Consider the following 24,772-nt stretch of genomic DNA (forward strand, 5'->3'; position numbering starts at 1 on the left):
GCAATGGAGCAATGGGGGGTGGGGGTGGGTGGAGGGTGGTGTGTGTGTGTGTGTGTGTGTGTGTGTGTGTGTGTGTGTGTGAGTCCCAGGGCTCCTACAATGAGGAGGCAGGCAGAGACAGGAAGATATGAAAAGCACGCAGACCAGCTAGCCTAGCCTAGGCAGTAGTAAAAAGTAACCCTAACTCAAGCCAACTGGAAGGCCAACTGAGGTTGACCCCGACACATTCTGTGCCACAAGCATGTCCACCCTTCACACACGTGAACATTCATGTGCACAGATATATCATGTGCATACATACAAAGATTAAAGAGGAAGAGAAGGAGGAAGAAGAGGAGGAGTGAACCAAGAGAAGATGGCCATCTGCAAACCAGAAAGCGGCCTTCACCGAACATGGGATCTACTGGCACCTTGACCCTGGCCTTCCCAACCTGCAGAGCTGTGAGCAACAAATGCTTGTCATTTAAACTACCCGGCCTATGACATTCTGTTACAGCTGCCGAACTAAGACAAACTTCTTCACCAGCCTCTCAGACATAACTGCTGCAGGCAGATTCAAGACTTAAAACGCATTACGTGACCTCAGAGTGTATCTTGGGCTAGAAATGTTTTAAATTGTTATTCTCCTCTTCCTCTTCATCGCCGCCATCATTAACCCGTCCCTCGCTCCTCCTTCCCTCCTCCCCCTCCCCACTTTTGCTAAGGAGTGGGACTGACTGTTCCTCATGCTGACACTCTCCTTACTAACAAGGTCCCACAGACCAAGGCTACTTTGTAGACTGTGCCCCACACATCTCCCTGTATTATTCTAGACCGTTCCCTCCTGATATTCTACACTGTAGCCCATACTCTGGCAATTGTTGGTAGGAAGCTGATTTAAGGTCAGACATTGACAGGAGGATCCTGAAGGCCAAGTGCTGAAGGGGGAATGTTGCCCTGACTAGTAACCATAATATATATATATATATATATATATATATATATATATATATATGTGTGTGTGTGTGTGTGTGTGTGTGTGTGTGTGTGTGTGTGTGTCACTTCATTATATGCTAGTGAAAAACTCTTGATTTCTAAATCTGCTACTTAAAAAAAAAGAAAGAAAAAATAAATCTGCTACTTACAGGTTTCCTTTTATTCTATCTATATACAAGGCATGTTAAATATTGAACAATCAAATAATCAATAATTCAATCTCACCTTGGCTTCTAATTCAGAATTCTCTCTTTGTAGCAGGTTATATGCTACTAAAAATTGCTCTCTGCCCTCAGCCCTTGGAAGACTCTGGATTTCCTTATAAAGGCACAAGAGTTCTGACTTTGATTTTTGGAATTCCTGTTTAAGAGATGAAGATGGTTTTTGTGATCAATTTTTTTTTAATTTAAAAACTGCTTTAAATAAGAAATTAAAATGTAAAAAATAAAAATAAGATTTTTAAAAAGAGAGATATGAAGCTACTTTGTAGGATAAATCAAGTCTATTTTCCTGCAAAGGAATCACATTTCTAAAAAGGATTCTTGAAAATTTCCTAACAAATTGTTCATTTTAAATGTTAACCAAATGTTTAGAGTTTACCTTTTCAGCTGGAAAAGCCTGGGTGTTTACAGTCATTCCTATTCTAAGGAAAGCTTGGGTAAACCTAAGATCTTTATTAGTTCCTGCATCAAATATTTATTTGTGTGAAAAAATACAAGGCTGGCAAGGTGGCTCTGTGGTGTTTGAACTGGCCATGCAAACCTGCTGACCTAAATGTGGTCCCTGGAATCAGGGTAAAGGTGAACAGACAGAACTAGCTCCAGGGATTGTTGTCTGGCCTCAACACCTGTGCTATGGCAACAAAGTCCCTCCCCAATCACACTTACATATCCAATGAGAATACATTTACAACTGCATCTCACCGTTCATAGAACACTGTGTGCTGTGTGGTATGGCTGTAATCTACGGTGTTCCTAGCTACTTTTGAAAGTAAGGCTGGTGGTAGAGCGCTTACCTAGGAAGCGCAAGGCCCTGGGTTCGATCCCCAGCTCCGAAAAAAAGAACCAAAAAAAAAAAAAAGAAAGTAAGGCTGGACAGAATTTGCTCATGCGCGTGCTTGAGCTCCTGCAGGCAGAACACTGTCAAGCTGACTCCCGTGCCTGTCTAACTGCAGACTCTGCCCTTGACTACAGACCCTGGTGTTGTCCGACAATGTGTGTCCAGTGACTCGTGAACCAGCATTTCCTCTAATCCTGAGTATGTTTCTCCCCAGTTCATATATAGTCATACATTTTCCTCACACTTTCACACAGATTACATAGATATGCAGTGTTTGATGGGCAAACAATGAGGGGATAACTGAAGTAGCCAAGAGCCAGGAAGTCACGTGACATTTACTTTAGGGGAGGGGCTACTTGATGTGCTCTGAAAGCCTTGGAGTCAAATGGAAGGTGGGGGTGGGGCTGTGAAAAGCAAAGGGTTGGGGGGGGGGTGTCCCTAAACCCAACCTGAATAACAACAGAAGGGTGGTGTGACAGGTTGGGCCACACAGAAGGTGGCCAGGACTTTCCAGCCTCCAGCACTGTAAGGAAGTAGATGTCCACTGTTAAAGCCACCCAGCCAGTGGTACTGAATGAGGCCAGTTATACTTTCATTGTACTGTGTGGCCCATGCATGGGAGTGCAGCATGGGAGTGCGGAGCAGGACACTGGATGTCTTCCCTTGGCTCTCTGTCTGTTCCTCTTACTGAATGAATGGGAAGCTTGCTGTTTCTGCTGGGTTGGCCAGTGAGCTCTCTTGATCCACCTGTCTCAGTTCCCCAGTGCTGAAGTTTCAGGCCTCTCAGTCACACCTAACTTTTTATGTGAGACTGGGCAGTCCATCTTACGCCCTTACACTATAGGCACAGCAAGCAGCCTTACCCACTGAGCCCGCACCCCAGTGCAACAATGTGTCTCAAAATAGAAACAAATCGTCATGTCAAACCCCTAAATTGGGAAACCCGGAAGAAACCAGCTCCTGAGAGTGTGATACCTCACTATCCACTTGCAAGGACTTCTGGATAGCAGTGAAAGCTGACGTCAGTTGCTGTCTCTTCTCCCTCTCCTCTGACAAGTCATTCTCCAATACTTTAATATTTTCTTGGCCCATTTTCAATATCTGTAAAAGTCATTTCCCATGATTCACTTTGTGAAATATTGTACAATAGGCACTGTTAGCTGTAAAATTTAATAACAATAACCTTTAGCTTAACTTAATGATAGAGTTATGTGGCGTAGGGAACATTAGGAAAACCAGTTCCCCAGGGCACATTTTCCCCTCCAGGTTGGTAGATGTAACTGCCATGGTGAGTGAACCTTGTCCTGCCTGCTGCATAGCCACCGCGGCAGGCACAATGTGTGGTTGTGACAATGTGCTAATAGTGTACTAAATATATTTAAATTGTTATTGTTTAGTGGGAGTGTGTGTGTGTGTGTGTGTGTGTGTAGAGGACAGAGGACAATTTGTAGGAGTTAGTTCTTGAGCTGTGGGTCGACCCCTTCGGGGGTTGAACCACTCTTTCCCAGGGGTCCCCTGAGACCACCCTGCTTATTAGATATTTACATGACAATTCACAACAGTAGCAAAATTACAGTTATGAAGTAGCGACAAAAATAATTTTATGTTTGTGGGGTCACTACAACACGAGGGTCGCGGCGTTAGGAAGGTTGAGAACCACTGCTCTAAGCCATTTTCCCCGACCCCAGATGTAAAGCATTGATGGAATCTTCCCAGATGAAATACTTATGATAGCTGGGGTAACGGTGGTAATGGCCGCTGTTTCCTGAGGGTCTGCCCTGCATCAGACACTATGGTGTCTTTCCATGAGTTAGCTCACGTGTTTCCAAAGGACCACTATGGGGTAGGAGTGACGTCATCATATTTTCCCTCAATGGGGGAGATGACTCTCGGATGTTACATCATTTCCAAAGGTGACGGTTATTGCGGACTTTCACGTCCACATCTCCCTTACAAGTGCTATGGAGACTTGAATATGCTTGGCCCAGGGGGTGGCACTATAGGAGGTGTGGCCCTGTTGGAGGTGTGTCATAGTGCGTGTGAGCTTTAAGACCCTCATCCTAGTTGCCTGGAAGTCAGTATTCTCCTAGCAGCCTTCAGAAGAAGGATCCTCCTGCACCATGCCCGCCTAGATGCTGCCATGTTCCCACCCTGATGACAATGGACCGAACCTCTGAACCTGTAAGCCAGCCCCAATTAAATTCTTATAAGAATCACTTTGGTCATCTGTGTCTTTTCACAGCAGTAAAACCCTAACTAAGACAAGTGCTTACTTTAAATATCTAGTCTGTGCAGCCACATCCATGCACACTTTATGTTGTATAATAAAACCTACTAGGAAATCCATCTAAAATCACTATGTGCCTTAGTGAGCATAGAGTAATCCCCTTGAACTGCTCCGCCGAGAGAAATGGCTACCAAGGGTGAGCGCACGTGGTAGGGCAGAGCCTTGCTGCCTGTGCTTTATCACCAGTGGTGGAAGAGCTGGCCACGTCAGCCTCAGTCTCCACAGATGAGAGTCAGGGACAGTGGTGCCTGGCCACAGATAGACACTGCTAAGAGGCAACACTCCACATTGTTCTAAACCCTTCTAAGTGATAAACGTAGTCATCCCACAAGCCTCACCGACTGCTCCAGCGAGGCTTTCTGTGAACTTCTCATTACTGAGCTGGGGAAGGGCCATCCCCAGAAGTGTGATTTCCCCTCTGTGTGTTTTCAGTATGTTGAGCATTCTCATGCGGTTTGCCTCACGTGTCTTAGGGAACATAGCTGAAGAATTATCTTTTCAAGTCGGATGTGGGAGACGGAAGCAGGAGGATTACTTTTCCAAGGGTAGCCTGGCTGGATGAAAACCTGTTTCAGAGCAAAGTGTCATCTTCTTTTCATTTCTTACCTCATTAAAATCTTGCACTTTAATTGTCTCTGGGTCTTTCATTCTGGTGTCTCTTCAGTCTTCCTAGGTTAGTGATATAACTCAGGCTCTAAGGAAATCTCAATCCACGGAAGTCACCAGTTAAAAAACACAAAAGTGCTACTAAATATCTTTAAAGTAAGCTAGGCTCGTTTAAATCAACTTTAAAAATGATTACTGTGTGTGTGTGTGTGTGTGTATGCACAAGCTACACGTGGGAACACTTGCAATGGTACGCATGTGGAGGACAGAGGACAACTTTTGTGCAGTCTGTTTTCTCCTTCTCCTTTTACGTGGTCTCAGAGATGGAACTTGGGTTTTCCAAGCTTCTACGGCAAGCACCTCTACTCACTGAGACATCTCGCTACCCCCAAATACGTTAATTTCCTTTCTTTTGAAAGATATATGTGTTCTTGCTTTGTGTGTATGCCTGTTTGCCTTTATGTAGCACCACATGGATGCCGTGCCCCGGTGGCCAGAAGAGGGCACAAGAGCGCCTGGAACCTGAGTTACAGACCACTGTGAACTGCAATGTGAGTGCTGGGAATCGAACCTGGCTCTACCTGGCTTCTACAAGAGGAGTAAGGGCTGCTAAGCCGTCTCTCCAGCCCCAAGCTACATTTCTTAGTTATCTTTCTTTTCTGAGACAAACCTCAAGAAATGTCTCCCAACAAGTTTTACCTTCTTTCTCAGGTTAGACCAACTGTCCTCTCTCCTAGTTCACTTTAATTATGGGCTGACTTATTATGGGTTTCAGCATTTGCAATTTGACAGTGAGCCAAAGGGAACAAGCATCAGGGAAAAAAGAAGCTACAGGATCCTGTTGCGTTAACAGAGTTACTATTTATAGTCCTCGCATCCAAGGTCCAGAACACAGGAATAGCGATCTCAAACTGATGAGGTAGAAAGGAGGCGGGAGGCAAGGACTCGAGGGTCAGTTAGCATTCCTCCTGGCAGCAGCTGGACAAAGTGTTGAGAGTTGTGTCAACTTACAGCATGGTCCAGGGATAGGATAGGGTCTATATTTTCCTCAAAGCATCTTCTCTCTTGCCACTATCAACATCTGTCCTAGTGAACACAAGACACTCCCACACATCCAACACTCGAGGAGTTCCTGAGCCACACTTGCATGGCACCTGACGCTTTTAATACAAAGCAGGAGAGACAGATACCTCAACTCTTAAAACTAAGGACACCCTACATTCCCCTTGTGTCTTCTTACTAGGAGAGCATCATCCTGCACGAGAGCACTGCCAAAAGACACGTGGATGGGGGATGAGGCCTCAACCCTAGAGAAAGAACCAAAGGCAACTAGGAATGCTGGGAGCAAGAAACAGTCTCCTCCTTCCCCCAAAAAGAAACAGTCTTTCCCTCTTCCCCCCAAAAAGAAACAGTCTCTCAATTAAGAGCCACCATTGGTTATCAAATACCAAGTGGCAGCTTCGAAGATACACACATGCCAGGACCATTATTCAGACTGAGCAGGAAGTAGTTGTCTGTCTGTCTATTCATCTGTCTGTCTATTATCTATCTATCTATCTATCTATCTATCTATCTATCTATCTATCTATCTGTGTATGTGTATATTTATGTAAGAACAATTTAAAAAGAGGCCACAAATATGAAAGAAAGCATGATGGAGATGTACCCAGGTGGCTTTGGAAGCAGAAAATGATATAATTAAAAAAAGTATGGCTGGACATGGTAGCACAGCCCAGCCACTCTGGAGGCAGAGGCAGGTAGATCTCTGAGATGGAGACCAGCCTGGTCTCTAAAGTGAGTTCCAGGACAGCCAGGGCTACACAGAAAAACTGTCTTAAAAAAACAAAGCGAAACAAGAATTTTCAAAACTACATACAAAAAAAAAAGTCATATATTTTAGCTTTCATTCGAGGCAGAGTCTTTGTATCTTTGGCTGTCTGAGCTCACCAGGCAGACAGAGCTGGCTTTGAACGCAGAGATCTGCTTGCCTCTGATCCCCAAATACCAGGATTAAAGATGTGTGATCACAAATGGCTGCTTTAGATTTTTAAAAAATGTTTAAGGTAGCTTTTTCAAATAGCATATTTGAAAACTACAAAAATAGTTTGGAATGTATACAGCAAACTGTTTCAGCTTATTTATATTTGAAAGATAATGTATTTGACGGCATTTGAATAAGGTCTATAAAAATGTGTTTAAATTCACCATCACTTAAGGCACACTGGAGTTGGGCATCTGGGCAGTTTACACACTTCAGAGTCTGAAGGTAGGAATGGGTGTGCGTGCTGTGGGGAAGGTCGGGGCTGCAGAGCTCCCCGGTGGCTGAAGGGAGCTCACCTCACCTGTCAGTCAGCAGTGATTGATCGATCAAAGAGGAAAGCCAATGGACTTGTTGCAGGTTGCCTCCTTCACAAGGGCCAGCTGCCAAGGACTTTGAGAAACAGTTAAACAGCTCAGAACATGGCACTGTCAGGGTTCTGTCTGGAAGGCAGGGCTCACGGAACGCTCTGAACTCAACTCTGCGTCCTGGGCACAGCCTGACAGTCAGTTTTTTTTTTTTTTTTTTGGTTCTTTTTTTCGGAGCTGGAGACTGAACCAAGGGCCTTGTGCTTCCTAGGCAAGTGCTCTACCACTGAGCTAAATCCCCAACCCCCTGACAGTCAGTTTTGCTGATGTCACCTCTCCCAGTCACAGATGGCTGAGGGCATCATAGAGGACGAAACAGCCCACTCACCTGTGGGGAGCAGTTTCTGTACACATCACTGGGCATGCTGGGACCTCCTTAGGCCTCTCTATCACTTCCCTATATAATCCATAAGTCTCCACCAGAGTTGGAACTGTGGTCGAAAGTGAACTCGGGCCAGATAAGTCTGCACCAACGCCTGGCTGACTGTATTTTGCTCAAATCCCCTAAAGCTCTCTGTGTGGTGGGAATTCTTTGAGGAAGTCTGCCCCAACGATCACCAGAGCTGCTGCTGTGAGAGCCCTGCCCAGGTCATGGGGCTTGATAAACACTTAAAACACCGTGGCTGCCGTTATCCCTGACAGACAGCTCACTTTTCTCCTTTTCCAAAAGAAAATATTACATGTTTCTATTTAATGTCTGGGCGTATAGTTTGTGCATGCCACTACCTGTGGAGGTCAGAGGGGAACTTGTGGAAATCTGCTCTCTCCTTCCACCCAGTGGGTCTGGGGATTGCACCAGAGCTTTAGCTTGGTGGCAAGTGTTTCCACCTACAGAGCCATCTTGCTCTTTTTTCATTTTTTTTAAAAGCCTTTTCTCTGAGAACAGGCAGGGAGAGCAGCCTACTTATCGATGAGCCAGATGGCACTGAGACACTAGTACGTGTCTAGGTGTCTAATTAAAAAAAAAAAAAAAGCTTTCTGGATTATTTTTCCTTTAAGAACCAAAGAATGTTTTTGTTTTCAAGGGAGTTTTTCAGGAAAAGGTCACTCCAGGGCACCCTGAAGTGAAGCTGCTGGGATTGGTGTGAGGAGGGGCAGGAGCTTTGCCTGTGTGTGGTACTAAGGACTGTGGCAGCAGAGTGTGGGAGATTCAGGGCTCCGTTGTCAGGCTTTTACTGCTGTGAATTTGTAGCCTTGGTTTCCTGAGCCAGGTGAACAATTCCTGACTTTTAGGATTTCATGATAGTGCATTCCTGCTTTCTAGAGATCGGGGCAGAAGGGTGGAAAATCTGGGTCCAGTTTAGGCTCCAGAGAGACACCTTGTCACAAACAAACAGTGACATAACTGGACAAGACAAGAAAATGTCTAGCTTCCATCTGTATAGACGGAGAGAGAGAGAGAGAGAGAGAGAGAGAGAGAGAGAGAGGAGAGAGAGAGATTTTCTCTTCTTTTTCGTTCTATTCATTCCCTCGATTAGTTGAGGCCTTAAGGCCCACCATTCGGGGTGCTTACTTCTATCCCCAGATTCAAATGTTAACCTACTTCACAAAGGTTCTCAGTCACACCTAGGAATATGTGAAGTCCATTCAGGTCAACATAAAATGGACCTGTCAATATCCCTTTACTTCCTTTGTCAGAAAATATAATAAGCAGTGGTCAGGAAAGGACAACTGCTCACCTGCAGGCTGGGCACCCTTGACAGGCACAGGGGGCACTGGGCACCCTTGACAGGCACAGAGGGCACTGGGCACCCTTGACAGGCATGGGGGACACTGAGCACCCTTAAAAGGCATGAGGGACACTGGGTCCAGGTTGAGAAACAAGCCCTTGAGAAACAGCTTCGCTGTCCTGCTGACCACAGCGCACAGCTGACCCTGTTCCTCTGCTGGGAGTGAACCTGGGTTAATAGTTACTGACAGCTCATCACCTGGCTGCCAGCCTCAGTTCAGGCAGTTCCAGCCTTTTCTTTGTGAAAGAACTTTGAAGGGAAAAAAGTCCATTTTCAGTTATCCCCTTCTTCAGGAATTACCTTTAAAGTCCATAACTCACATTAGCCACCGCTCCCTGATAATGTTTCCTAGTTTAATGGGACTTATGTGTTGAACACATATAATCCTAGCACTCAGGAAACAGAGGCAGGAGGCTAACTCGAGGCTAACCTGGTCTACCTAGTAAACTCCAGGCAGCCTGGGCTAGAGGGACCCTACCTCCCTCCTCTCTACACAGCATATACTATTCTTTATATAATTAGTAATATCTATGACATTATAGGCTACATATGTCAACTCTCTAGAAAGAATACTCAGTTACAACGATCTTCATAAACATGTTCCAGCATGTGGGTGAAATGTATTGTGTACCTTTGTCAGTACAGATCTATTGCAAGTTCTGATGAGGAAGAAAGGAGTCTGGTTTCACCATGGTCCAAAGGATGATTGACCCACACATCTACTCAAACCAAACTCGTGAAGCTCAATGCTGAGTGTTAGGGAGACTGGGATGGCTCCTGAGAATCTTTAACAGTAAGACAGATTCTGGGAGAGAAGGTCACATGACACTGGTCACAGAGAGAGGCAGATTAGGCAGGCATCACCAAGCGTCTTCTTCCAGATCAAGAATTCCACAGGTCAGAGGGACAAACAGGGGAAAACACTGAGAGCCACAGTTCAGGGTACACTAGAACAAGAAGGTCTTCCTGCCCCTGGGACAGAGATTTTCTCAGCTACAACAGAATCTGAGGCTTGTCCTGCCCTGGCTTCTCCTTAAGGGATGCTACACCCAGTGTTGGACCCGAAGGCTCTACCTGCCTGTACCTGCTCCTCATAGATCCTTCCCCTGCGCTCCCTCAGTAACTCTTGGGATTCCCCCCCGTTCATCTTCAGAACCCCTTCTTGGATCAGCTTGCTTCCTATGGAGGTTGTCATCCTGGTCACCACCAAAGACAAGAGGAAATTACCACATCAGAAGCTGAATCACTTTGGGGCTGCAGAGATGTCTCATGGTTAAGAGCACTGGCTACTGTTCCAGAGGATGTGAGTCCAGTTCCCAGCACCCACGTGGTGGCTCACAACCATCAGTAACTTCAGTTCCAGGGATCCAATGTCCTTTTCTGACTTCTGTGGACACCAGGCACTCATGTGGTACACAGATATACATGTAAATAACGCACACATACACAAGAACAATACATCTAAAAGAAATGACATTCAAGCATTTCAACCACCAGCACACAGCAGAAGCCTTGAGGAAAATATCTTTGTTTTGGGAGACAACTCAGAGTGACCACACTTCTTCCGTGGCCTGATGAATTTATTCTACACCTTCACCGTCACATGAAAGAACAGAGAAAACAGGGCAGAAAGATTAGATAAAAAAATTATACCCTTTCCAGGCATGATAAGAAAGGGCAAGTCTGGATAAAATTATTTTTTCTGCATCGTCAGAAGGAAGTGTGGTAGAAGAAGGGACTTTGCAAGAGGGGTATATTTTGCTTTGGTTTATGTTGTATATGAAAAAATTTACTTTAAAACACACACACACACAGATACACAGACACACACATACACACACAGTCACACACATACACACACATACACACAGACACACACACAGACACACACAGACACACACAGACACACACAGACACACACACACAGACACACACACAGACACAGACACACACAGACACACACAGACACACACAGACACACACACACAGACACACAGACACACACACAGACACACACATACACACACATACACACAGACACACACACACAGATACACACACATACACACAGATACACACAGACACACACACACAGACACACAGACACACACACACAGACACACAGACACACACAGACACACACACATACACACAGACACACAGACACACAGACACATACATACACACACACATACACACACAGACACACAGACACACACACACACATACACACACATACACACAGATACACACAGACACACACACACAGACACACAGACACACAGACACACAGACACACACAGACACACACACACATACACACAGACACACAGACACACAGACACATACACACACACACATACACACACAGACACACAGACACACACACACACATACACACACAGACACACACACATACACACACAGACACACAGACACATATATACACACAAATACACACACATACACACACAGACACACAGACACACACACAGACACACACATACACACACAGACACACATACACACACAGATACACACAGACACACACAGACACACAGACACACAGACACACACACACACACAGACACACACACATACACACAGACACACAGACACACAGACACATACATACACACACACACACATACACACACAGACACACAGACACACACACACACATACACACACAGACACACACACATACACACACAGACACACAGACACATATATACACACACATACACACACATACACACACAGACACACAGACACACACATACACACACAGACACACACACACACACACACACACACACACATGCACACAGTTCAGGCTGGAGAGTGGCTCAGTGGTTAAGAGCACCCACTGTTCCTTCAGAGGACCTGAGTTTCATTTCCAGCACTCATATCATGTGACTCACAATTGCCTGTAACTCCAGCTTCAGGGGATCCAACCCCTCTGGGTTCTGTGGGTACCTGTATTTGTGTGAGCACACTACACACAGACAAATACACATAACTAAAAACAAGCCCTTAAAAACCCCACAGCGTTTCACATGTAAAATATCTTTTTTTTTTTTTTTTTGGTTCTTTTTTTTGGAGCTGGGGACCGAACCCAGGGCCTTGCGCTTCCTAGGCAAGCGCTCTACCACTGAGCTAAATCCCCAACCCAAAATACCTTATTTTTAATAAGAATATTAACCTGTCAGATATTTACAGTCTTCTCTCTTCTTGTTGATCTGTTCGTGTAGCCACTCACTCATTTGCTCAACAAACAACTGCCAAGTGCATTGGTCTTGCCTAGTATAGAGAAGTTGCCATTCTCAGTTACTGAAACGGAAACCAAGGAGCAGAAAGCTATACGTTCATACAGCTATACGTGTAAGTGATAGCTGGGATTTGAACTCAGGCCACCTGAGGATGCTCTTGGTGTTTGGTTAGTATTGTTTCTGTCCTAGTAGAATAGCATAGAGGAAGAGCACAGCCAAACAAGCAGACACGCTGACAAGGGTCAGCTCTGTGGTGGAGCTGTGCCCTGAAGGTGGACAGAGTCAGGGGCTGCTGTTTGCTGGACCCAGGCCTTTACTGTGAACATGTGTTAGCTGGGTGTGGTGTAGCCTCAGTGCTAGGGAGAAGAAGCAAGAGGAACTGAAGGGAGGGAGTGGGTGTGGATCTGATCAACATACACTATCTGCAAGTGCGACATCCTCAAGCAATAAAAGCAAGAATGAGAAAGCACACAAGAGAAACCGGCTTGGCAAAGGCAGTGCATTTTCTTAAACACAATGAGTTCAAATGGAGGGTTTTTTTGTTTGTTTGTTTGTTTTTTAGTATAGAATAGAGTTTATTTGGGGGCATGGGAAGGGGAGTTGAGAAGGGAGCAGAGGTAGAGAAAGGGAACAGAGGTGAGAGAGAGAGAGCGAGAGCGAGAGCGAGAGCGAGAGCGAGAGAGAGAGAGAGAGAGAGAGAGAGAGAGAGAAGAGGTCAGCTGGGAACACATGGAAAGAAGGAAGGGGAGAAGGGGAGAGAGGGAGAAATAGAATCAGAGAGAAAAGAGGCAGAGAGCAATGGAGGGGATTTTTAATGATTTGTTTCTTCTTACTGTAAATGCATTGGTGGTTTGCCTGCATGCATGTCTGTGTGAAGGTGTTAGATTCCCTGAAACTGGTGTTATAGGCAGTTGTGAGCAGCCATGTGGGTGCTGGGAATTGAACCCAGGTCCTATGGAAGAGCACCCAGTGCTCTTAAACACTGAGCCATCTCTTTAGCTCCAGGAGGGAATTTTTTTTTCTTTTTCTTTTTTTCGGAGCTGGGGACTGAACCCAGGGCCTTGCGCTTGCTAGGCAAGCGCTCTACCACTGAGCTAAATCCCCAACCCCGGGAATTTTTTAAAAATGGAATTGTCAGAGGAGAAAAAGTCTGTCGAAATGAGTAATGTGTTAGATGAGATCGAAAATACCTTGGACAATATAGAAAAAACTAATCTTTAAGACTGAACAGTAGAAATGATCATACTGGAGAAACAAACTGGGTAACAAATAAATAGACCCTTGGATATTACACCAAAGGACCAAGCAAGATGCAGGCAGAACCATGGAAGTAGGGAACAATTGTTTTTTAAGCAGAGACAATAGCTGAAACTCTCCCATACGTCGTGAAAACTGTCAGTACAGAGGAATCAAAAACCTCAGTCTTGGGTTGGAGAGATGGCTCAGCAGTTAAGAGCCCTGACTGCTCTTACAGGGGTCCTGAGTTCCAACTCCCAGCAACCACATGGTGGCTTACAACCATCTGTAAAGAAATCCGATGCCCTCTTCTGGTGTCTGACAGTAGCTACAGTGTACTCATATAAATAAAATAAATATTAAAAAAAAAAAGCCTCAGCCTTCCAAGGAAAAGCTCTGTGGTCAGTCGTTCTCCTTGATGCCTTTCTATTGCTATGCTTAAACATGGAGCAAAAACAACAAGGGGAGGAAAGGATCCATTTGGCTCACAGGTTACAGTCCATTACTCAAGGACAACGAAGACTCAAACATGAACCTGGAAGCAGAAAACTGCTTACTGCCTAGCTGTGACCGACCGACCGACCGGCTGTGCCCAGCTGGCTCAGTTTTCTTTCTCAGACATGCAGGACCACCTGCCTCGTGGAACCGCCCACAGTGGGCTGGGCCTTCCCACATCAATCAATAATGGAGAAAATCCTCCCACAGACTTGCCCACAGGCCTCTTTAGCTGAGGGCTCTCGTTTCTCAGGTTGACAAAAAATGAACCAGCACAGGTTTTATCTGTCCAAATGTTTAGAGTTGTTATACTGTTTATGACATTCATATTTTACGAACATACGGTGTCCTTTTGTTTCTTGTTTCCTTTTAGAATACGTTTTAAAGTTAAGTATGTGTAAGACATGTGCATTTCAAGATACAAACCATGGCTGAGAAGACTAAAGTGTATCAGGAAACACCACCTCCATAGCTTTGAGGATTCGATATTGTTAAAATGGAAAGTTTCCCTAAACTGATGTGAACACTGTGGCCACTCCATCAAAGCCCTCACAGGTGTTTGTGAGGCAACGGTGCAGACCTGGAATAACCCAAACGTAGAAAACCTCCACAAAGTCGGACCTATGGTGCTTTCTAACCTAAAACTTATAATAAAACCACAGCATGTAACTGTTCTAAAAATAGACACATAGATGAGTGGGTCAAAGATTCAGCAAAAGACTCAAACTGATTTTTTTTTTAATTTTAAATTTTATGTTCATAGGTATTTTGCCTGCATGCAAGTTTGTGCACCATGTGCCAGCAGTGCCTGAAGGGGCCAGAAGAGGGCGTCAGATGCCCCTGGAGATGGAGTTACAGACACTTGTGAGCAGCCAGGAGGATGTTAGGAATTGAACCCAGGTTTTCTGGAAGAGCAGCCAGTGTACTTAACTGCTGAGCCATCTCTCCAGCCCCATACAATTGATTTTTGACAAAAATGTCAGTGTAATTTAAGAAAGAAATAGTTTTGTTTTCAACAACTGCTTTTGGGAAAACTAAATGCAATTTAGGAAATGAACAAGACTTAACCCTTACATCACCGTATAAACAAAACATTATCTTTACCAGATCATAAACCTAAGTGGGTAAACTAGAACTATGAGCCACTGAATAGAAAGGATAAAAATCAATATGTGGTCTCAGAGTAGACAAAAATAAAGTGGCCAACTTGGATTCCCTCACAAAATCCATGTACTCATGATAAGCCCTGGAAAGAGAACAATGAGTTGGAGAGTCGGCTGCACCATCATGAGGACCTGAGTTCGGATCCCAGTGCTCTCATAATGAGCTAGCAGTTCCACACATCCCTGTAATCCCAGCTCTGAGGGGACAGGTACAGGAGCATCATGGAAGCTTGGGGTTTCCAGCCTAGCCAAGAAAACAGGAGCTCAGCGCTCAGGGAGAGACCCTGCCTCAAAGGAATAGGAGAGAGCAATAGAGAAGACATGTGGCCTCCTTCTGGCCTCCATGTTTGCATAGGCACAGATATTTGGCAGACAAGTGTGTGCATATACTCACACAAACACATACATGAGCTGAGAGCTCAGTAGCTGAGAGTACTTGCCCAAGGCTACACAGAGAAACCTTGTCTTGAAAAAACCCAAAACCCAAAAGCCAAAAGCCAAAAAGAAAAAAAAAAACCTTCAAAAAGTAACTTAGGGAGGAAAGGGTTTATTTTGCCTATATTTCCAGTTAACACTGAGAGAAGTCACAGTAAGAACTCAAGGTAGGAACCTGGAGGCAGGAGCTGATCAGAGGCCATGGAGGACTGCTGCTTACTCGGCTTGCTTCCCTATAGCACCCAGGCTCACAAGCCCAGGAGTGGCACTGCCCACAGTGTTAGGTTCCAGACCTGGTTCAGGTAGCTGAGGTTCATATTTTATATACCAAAGCAGACCTGGCCTTCAGGTTCTCCCAGCATCCCTCAGTTGCTACCTATTACCAGGTATGGCTGGCATGTTCTGCTCTCTGTGGCTGGCATATTCTGCTCCCTACCCAGAACTTTCCAGCCCAGGGTCTGAACCTCCCCTCCTCCAGAAGCTCCTCCCTACATAATCCAGACATTTTGATCCCCTCCCCTCTCTATTCTTCCCCATGGTGATGTCCCTGGTTCATTCCCTGGGACCAGTAAACTTGCCTGGGAGCTGCTTCCCAATGAACCTGCCTTTCTATGCTTTAGATTGGCTTGAATTGACTCATTTTACCAGCAGAGAATAACAGTAAACTGGCCATCCCACATCAATCAAAGAAATGTAGCACAGGCTTGCCCACAGGCCAATCTGGTGAGGGCATTTGCCCAACTGAAGTTCTATCTTCTGTTGCAAGATATTTGTTCACATCATGAACCTTGAGATTGTGTTAATTACTGGGAAAACCTTCTTTTAGTTGTGTGGTTCAGCCTTAGCACACACCTTTAATCCAAAGTCAACCATCGGTCAAGAGGCAGAGCAAGGAACCAGTTGATAGGAAGTGAACATAGATTATGAAGAAAAAAACCGTAGAGAGTGAGGGAGTCAGAATGACTAATAGAAACACAGGAAGTAGAAGGGAGGGTGCTGCGTTTGAAGGAGGGTTTTTGAAGGAGGGGCATTTGTGGTGGGATGTCTGCTAAAGAGGAAGGTTGGCTGGGTGCTTTCTTGCCTCTCTGAGCTAGCAGGCTTTCACCCCTGCATCTGGCTCCCGAGTCTTCGTTAGTAAAATTGAACGATTGAGATTTTGTTAAAAAAAAAACAAACAATCTTCCAAAATGACTCCAGGTTGGTATGCAACAAGACAGCACAGATAGCAAAGCTCTAGTCTCGTCGACATGATAATTCCTGTGGTCTTAGTAAGAATTATCCCAAGGTGTGCTTGCTACTTTTTAAAACAAAGTTTCTTGAGCACTTAACACTGTCTCTGATACTAGAAATACATTTATGAGACAAATGTAACCTGAAGCAGCAGAGACACTGCACAAGGAAGAATGCATTAGAAGTCAATAAACTGCCAAGAAGAAACGGTTTAAAAAGAATGACTGTGAACGTAATGTAACGTTTTTCTTTGGTGACTGTGTTAATTCTATGCTGTATGGAAATCCTGCATTTAGGGGCTGGGGAGATGGCTCAGCAGCTAAGAGCACTGGCTGCTCTGCCAGAGGACCTCTGAGTTCAGTTCCCAGCGCCCACATGGTAGATTATAATGATCTGTCTGTCTGTCTGTCTGTCTGTCTGTCTGTCTATCTATCTATCTATCTATCTACCTATCTATCTACCTATCTATCTATCCTTTTTTATTATAATGATCTTTATCCAGTGGATCTGACACCCTCTTCTGACCGCCTGGGGCACTATACCCACGTGATGCATAGATATATATGCAGGCAAAACATCACCCATAAAACACAGAAAAATAAACAAATCCTACATTTATACAGCAGCAGCAATGTTGCGATTCAGGGTAAGTCCCTAAAGTGAACCTCAACACTGGCAGGTGTGCCCAGGTTAAAGCTCATCATCTCTGTACCCTGACATTCGACAACTGTCAGAACCAGTTCTCAAGGACCAACTGGGGATGCTGGGTAGCCATGGGGCTCACACTGACGGTTGCTATTGGATACACAAGTAAATTCCAGGACTAAAGCACACTGACCATTTCTCCAAGCACCTTTTTCTCAGAGTCAAGTGATCGAACCCGGTTTCTTAATGCCAGAATTTCCTCGTCCAGCCTCTGGTTGTGTTCCTTTGCTTTCTGTAGGTCAGTTGTACCTAAGCAGAGGAGAAGGCAGTTATTCCTCTGGGCCAGTTTTTTTTTTTTTTTTTTTTTTGGTTCTTTTTTTCAGAGCTGGGGACCGAACCCAGGGCCTTGCGCTTCCTAGGCAAGCGCTCTACCACTGAGCTAAATCCCCAGCCCCCTCTGGGCCAGTTTTATTTGGGGAGGCACGGGCTCCAAACGCTCATGAGTGCCATTCTGTTCTGCATATGTGGCTTGCTGCACAGGACAGCCACCAAACGGGTGTTCTGTAACAGAACAGAGGCTTTGTAGTTCTCACACACCTAATGCACTTTTGGAGTATCAAGTTTACAATAATACATGCTCTTCAAGAAATGTGAAATATTTATTTTGTGTGCCTATGTGTGTGTGTTTGTGTGTGTGTGTGTGTATTGTGTGCAAGAGTGTAGTGTGTGAGTATGTGTGTAAGTATGGGTGGTGAGAATGTGATCTCTGTGTGTGTGTGTGTGTGTGTGTGTGTATGTCAGAGGAGGACAACTTGCTGGTATAAGTTTTCCCCTTCAACCCTATGTATCCTGAGAACTGAACTCAGGTCATCAGGCTTGGTAGTGTTAACCCACTGAGCCATCTTGATGTCCCAAGAGCTGAAATTTCAAAACAGCTATGCCTGACTTTTAAAAATTAAATGACAGAAAGTTTTCTTTAGCCCTGTCTTTTAGGTACTCTAGACATTTCTAGACTCTGCCACTTAGGAGTCTTCAGGAAATTCACTAAGCAATCGCTAACCAGTCCATCTTTGGGGAGTGCATTCAATTTGACCCCCCATCGAGCCATTTTGTATTTCTATATTCATTGGGAGATATTTGAGAATACCTGATTTTGGTGTACAGTAATGCTAGTCACTTAAAATTTAGAAAGTATTCTCTCTTCCTTAACTTTTTGGAAAACAAGTATTATTATTCCTAACCTGTTCTTAGAATTCACTTGTAAAGCTACCTGACTCTGAAACTTTCTCTTTTTTAAAAAAAATATTTATTTATTATCTATAAGTACACTGTAGCTGTCTTCAGACACTCCAGAAGAAGGAATCAGATCCCATTACAGATGGTTGTGAGCCACCATGTGGTTGCTGGGAATTGAACTTAGGACCTCTGGAAGAGCAGTCAGTGCTCTTAACTGCTGAGCCATCTCTCCAGCCTGACTCTGGAACTTTTTTTTTTCTATTCTTTTTTTCGGAGCTGGGGATCGAACCCAGGGCCTTGCGCTTGCTAGGCAAGCACTCTACCACTGAGCCAAATCCCCAACCCCGACTCTGGAACTTTCTTAATAGGAGATTTCTAACGACAGAATCAACATCAATTTTCCTGCATCTGCCTCCTGAGTGTTTGCTTGTTTTTGTTTTTGTTTTGTTTTGTTTTGTGTGTGTGTGTGTGTGTGTGTGTGTGTGTGTGTGTATGTGTGCGTGCACGCACGCACGCAAGCAAGTGTGTGTATTCATAAAAGTGCAGGAATGCATGTGCCACAGCACAAGTGCAAAGGAGGGGACAGCTCTTTAGAAGTCACTTGTCCCCTCCCGCCTTATTCTGTGGCCGGGTCTCTACTTGTTTCTGCACCATACTGTGCACTGTTCCACAAGCCGCCTGATAACTTCCCTGCCTCTGCTTCCGGCCTCAAAGCAGAAGTGTTCAATTACAGATGTGAACCACTGCACCTGTTTTTGAATTTTTTTTTTTTAAAGATTTATTCATTTATTATATATAAGTACACTGTAGCTGTCTTCAGATACACCAGAAGAGGGCATCAGATCTCTTTACAGATGGTTGTGAGCCACCATGTGGTTGCTGGGAATTGAACTCAGGACCTCTGGAAGAGCAGTCGGTGCTCTTAACCACTGAGCCATCTCTCCAGCCCCTGTTTTTGAATTTTTACTTGGGTTCTGTGGCAAGCACTTTACCTGCTGAGCCATCTCCCTGGTCTTTCCTTTTCTTCCTTTTTGAGACAGGCTGGCCTTGAACTCACAAAGTCCTATCTGACTCTGCCTCTTCAGTGCTGGGATCAAAGGCGTATGCCAACACCCTTAACTGGGTCTTAACTCTTATTTTAATAGTTTAATCCTTCTGTTGGTTCACATTTCATTCACTTTTCTTATTTTGAATTTTTAGTCCTGGTGACAGGTTTTGGAATTGGACACCTAAGGATTCACACGTCAGCTGTGGTATTCTCTGAAGTTAATGGTAACTTGGTTACCCTTCCCATGACTCAGCGTCCTTATCTATGAAATGGGCCTGACAATCTCCCCTACCTGATTTATCGGGTGGATTCTCGTGATCGGGTGGATCACGAGAAGTTCCTGGCAGAGCAGCAGCTCTGTGTGTGGCAAGTGACAGCTGTGGCAGTGACGGCTGTGGCAGTGACGGCTGTGGCAGTGACAGCTGTGGCAGTGATGGCTGTGGCAGTGGCTGTAGGAGTAGCACTTGGGATTTTCATTATTGGAGCCGTTTTAAAGACTTTATTATTTCATTTATGTGGGTGCCTGTGTACATGTATGCAAAAGTCCACAGGCCAGAAGAGGGTGTCAGATCCCCTGGAGCTGAGTTACAGGTGGTTGTGAGTGGCCCAATGTGAGGGCGACAACCAAGCTCAGGTCCACTGCACGGACCTAAGTGCTAACCATACATACGTCTCTAGCTCCTAACTCGTATTTTAAACTATCCGTGCTACGCTAATGGGGGATTGATTATTATTTATTAATACTGTATCTGCTACTGACTCACCACTTTCTTTCAATTTTGTCAGATTATCTTTCAGTTTTTCAATTTCCAGTCGGGCATTCTCAAGAGCATCACCTAAAGGAAAAAGAAAGGAAATACATGCACAAAAAGCAAATGAAGGACTGGAGAGATGGCTCAGTGGTTAAGAACACTGGAGAGGACTCAGTGTTCCTCATGAGGACTCAGGTCCAGTTTCCACAACCCATTTGGCAGCGAACTGTCTGTAAGTCCAGTCCGAGGGGATCTGACACCCTCTTCTGGCCTCCTTGGGCTCTGAACACTTGGGATGCACAGGCAAATATTCATATATATAAAAATAAACACTCCCTCCGAAAAAAGCAGATGAGCTGGGCATTGTGATAGATCCCTTTAATCCCAGCCTCAGGCAGATCTCTATTAGTTCGAGGCCAGCCTACACCAAAGGACCATGTCCCAAAACAACAACAGAGAAAAAAGAAGCAAATGACCCATATAACGATCAAATTTCATGCCCTTTTCTTCTCTTTGAATGGTCTTTATGGAAATACAACGCATCTGGAAGCTTTCCTGAATTCCTTTCAAGTGTTCCTGTCATATCCCACCTTTACTCCCAGGTCTCAGACCTCAGACTTGCCTTTTCCTAACCATTCTCTATAAGATTCCATGCTGAAGAACTCGGACCACCAATGATACAAGGACAGCTGAATGCTGAAAGCTTGCATAGCACAGCCATGCCTCACTTAACAATGGTGGGAGTGGGTGTTTGGAGAAACTGTTGCTGGGTAATTTCATCAATGTATAAACATCACAGGGCATACTCCCATAGCAAGATGGCTACAATGTTATTAGGTGATTTAATTTTATGGGACCATTGTACATATGTTTCATTTTTAACTTTTTTTAAAATTTATTTATTTTATGTGTATGAGTACATTGTAGCTATCTTCAGACACACCAGAAGAGGACATCAGATGGTTGTGAACCACCATGTGTTTGCTGGGAGTTGAACTCAGGACCTCTGGAAGAGCAGCCACATATAATGTTTCTTGCTGACCGAACTGTCACTGTGTAGCAAGTGGACTATATTGAGAATTTTGCCAATTCTGCTAGAAATGAAAAAAACAAAATCTCAGGAAAGGGTTGGGGTTGTTTGTTTGTTTTGTTTTTTATCCCTCCCCTCCCCCTCCAAGGGACAGAGTTTCTCTGTGTAGCCCTGGCTGTCCTGGAATTCTCTTTGTAGACTAGGCTGGCCAAGGAACTAGTGTTGGTCACTATCCTAGTTGCTAGGACACAATAGCTGACACACACGTCTTGAGGAGGAAATGTTGCCTGTGGCTCAGTTCTAGGGAATAGACTATCATGACAGCAGGAGAACAAAGTCACATCCCACCCAAAGCCAGAGAGCAGAGAGACGAAAACTTGGACTGGACTCATTCTTTGCCTTTCTTCCATCCAGGATCCCAACCTCTGGAACAGTGCTGTCCACATTTAAGGTGTCTCTTCCCACCTCAAGGGACTCAGTCTAGAAACTAGATCCCCGGCATGCTCAGAGGTGCATCTCCTTGGTGATTCTAGATCCTGCTAGTTGCGAATTAATATTAACCATCAGAGTACAAAGGATTCCAAGAGAACGTCAGACATGGGGCATTGGAGTTGATGGGGGTATGGAGGGAGGGTTAGGCTTTCTAGTTCAGGTTTCCCCCTTGCTTCTGGTGGTTCCCCACTGTGATTGGCTGGCAGGTTTCCTAAACTGTTAGAATGAAAGCTCTGCTACCAACAAGAGGCAAATACGGAGCTTTGTAAGACACGGTGAGTGCTTCGCACAACTGTGCACACTTCATTACTGTGCCAGAACACTCAGTTCTTCAGGGCAATCCCACTATAACCCGCTGGATTCATAAGAAACTATATTCTAATTATAGCAATATTATTTCTGCTGCTGCCTCCGGGAACATCTGTTCCTATTGTCAGATATATTACCACAAATCTAACGCAGGCATCCGCTTCCCAATTTATGGGTGAGATAAGCAAGTTGGCCAACAGCAGCAGCCTGCTCAGTGCCGTGGGGAAATAAATAACCAGTAGGGATGAGAACCCAGGGCCATTTGTTTTCTCTGGGCCAGAGATGTGAGATGGCTTCTGTGTCACCAAAACAAGTTTTCCATCCAGGCAGTGATGGTGAACGCCTTTCATTTCAGCACTGGGGAGGCAGAGACAGGTTTGAGGCCAGCCTGGTCTACATAGTGAGCTCCAGGACAGCCAGGGCTACACAGAGAAATCCTTTATGGAAGAAGGGGAAGCAGGGGCAAGAACGTCTGGGCAGCATAAGTAGTGGAGAGAAGGCAGGAAGAACAAGAGGAGGCAGGAGGGACAGTGGGCCTTCTGGGGAGGACAGGGATCCAGAGCTGCTTGGGTCTGTGGAGCAAAGGATTGGAGGTCGGGGTGTGCACGGCAGACAGACAGGCACACAGCAAGCTAGAAAAGCCGTGTTTGCTCTACCAACTTTAAGCTTCCAAATGTTTAAAACTTTGGAAGAGGTACTGCAGATATTCAGAAAAAGTTGGCTTTCATTTTAAAAACTGGGCTGGATTACATCTATAATCCCAGCACCCAGGAGGTAGAGGCAGGAGGATTCTATGAGTTCGAAGCTAGCCTGGCCTACATAGTGAGCCTGATGCTAGCCCAAGCTATATAGTGAGACCCTGTCTCAAAAACAAAATCTACCTTTAGAACAACAACAGCCAAATATATCATTTTCTCAATTTAAAAATTGCCAGAGACAACCAAATTCATTAAACTTGATTGAGCAGACTCTCCTGCTATGTTTGTGAAGAATTTGAAAACTCTGGCTTTTCACTAGCCTCCACAAACAATCCTAGGATTGAAGGTAGGTCTTATCTTTTGAGAGAAGGCTTTGCTACAAAGCCCAGAATGGGATTCACTTTGTCAGCACATCCTTGAATTTGCAATCCTCCTGCCTCAGCCTCTCAAAGGCAGGTTTTACAAGCATACACCACTGGCCAGGCTTGCTTACATTATATTTTATTTATTTTTATTTTATATGCATCAGTGTTTTGCCTGCATGAATGTCTGTGTAAAGGTGTCTGATACCCTGGAATTGGATATACTAACAGTTGTGAGCTGTCAAGTGGATGCTGGGAATTGAACCCAGATCCTCTGGAGGAACAGCCAGTGCATTTAACCACCAAGCCATCTCTCTAGCCCTTCTTGGTTACATTTTAAGGTAATTCCAATAGATTGACAGCTGTTCTCTCTCTCTCTCTCTCTCTCTCTCTCTCTCTCTCTCTCTCCCCTCCCTCCCTCCCCTCCCCTCCTCTCCCCTCCCCCCATCTGCATTGATATTTTGTCAAGTCCCTGAAAGTGGAATTATAGACAGGTGTCCCATGGGTGTTGGGATTTGCACTCAGGTTCTCTGGAAGAGTAGCCAGTGCTCTTTTTTTTTTTTTTAAGATTTATTTATTTTATATATACACTGTCACTGTCTTCAGACACACCAGGCATCAGATCCCATTACAGATGATTGTGAGCCACTATGTGGTTGCTGGGAATTGAACTCAGGACCTCTGGAAGAGCAATTAGTGCTCTTAACCGCTGAGCCATCTCTCCAGCCCCCATAGCCAGTGCTCTTAACCACTGAGCCCCTCTCCAGCACCTACAGTTGTATTTTCTAAGTCCACTTCTTTAGTTATTACTTTAGATATGAGTCTTTGTTTTTGTTGTTATCGTTTTTTGTTTTGTTTCTATTATATAGCCGTGACTGTCCTGGAACTTGTTACATACATCAAACTGGCCTCAAATTCAGAGATCCACTTGGCTCTACCTCCTGAATGCTGGGATTAAATGCATGCACTGAAAGGTAAAGTTTTAAAGTTGCCCCCTTAGACACAAAGTTTGGAGCAGAAGAAAAAAAAACAGGTTAGGCCCCAGAATTGTATGTTCCAGGAAGCCTCTCCTAGGGCTATAGAATGGATAATTCAACAGCTTTCTCCCAGAAACTAGCTGACCATAAATCTTAGAGAACAATCTTGAGAAGCAGGAAGCAGCTTCTCCTAGGAACTAGGGGGCCATAGAGTTAAACAATCTTGAGAAACAGAGAGTTTCTCCTTGTGATTTTTTCACTGGTTTTTCACACTTTCCAATGACACCATCCCTGCCCCCTCTGTGGTTTCTCCCTTTAAATACCTCTTC

At 44.8% G+C, this 24,772-nt stretch overlaps 1 protein-coding gene across 38 annotated transcripts in view; it reads right to left on the reverse strand.

The window, feature by feature from the left end:
- Ccdc30 (coiled-coil domain containing 30) overlaps nucleotides 1-24,772 on the reverse strand; it is a 92,969-nt gene that overhangs the window by 48,025 nt on the left and 20,172 nt on the right. For 9 of the 38 annotated variants that reach the window (XR_015619856.1, NM_001431187.1, NM_001431188.1 and 6 more), the window contains 2 exon segments: nucleotides 20,588-20,659; nucleotides 17,733-17,848 (listed from right to left, as the gene is read on the reverse strand). Coding sequence is in view for 31 of the 38 variants with exons in the window: in NM_001431187.1 (NP_001418116.1) it covers nucleotides 17,733-17,848; nucleotides 20,588-20,659 (188 nt within the window). In the remaining 7 variants the exon portion in view is untranslated. 38 annotated transcript variants of the gene reach the window in all.

This window comes from Rattus norvegicus, chromosome 5 (assembly GCF_021556685.1).
Source record: "Rattus norvegicus strain SHRSP/BbbUtx chromosome 5, alternate assembly SHRSP_T2T, whole genome shotgun sequence".
Classification (NCBI taxonomy): Eukaryota; Metazoa; Chordata; class Mammalia; order Rodentia; family Muridae; genus Rattus; species Rattus norvegicus.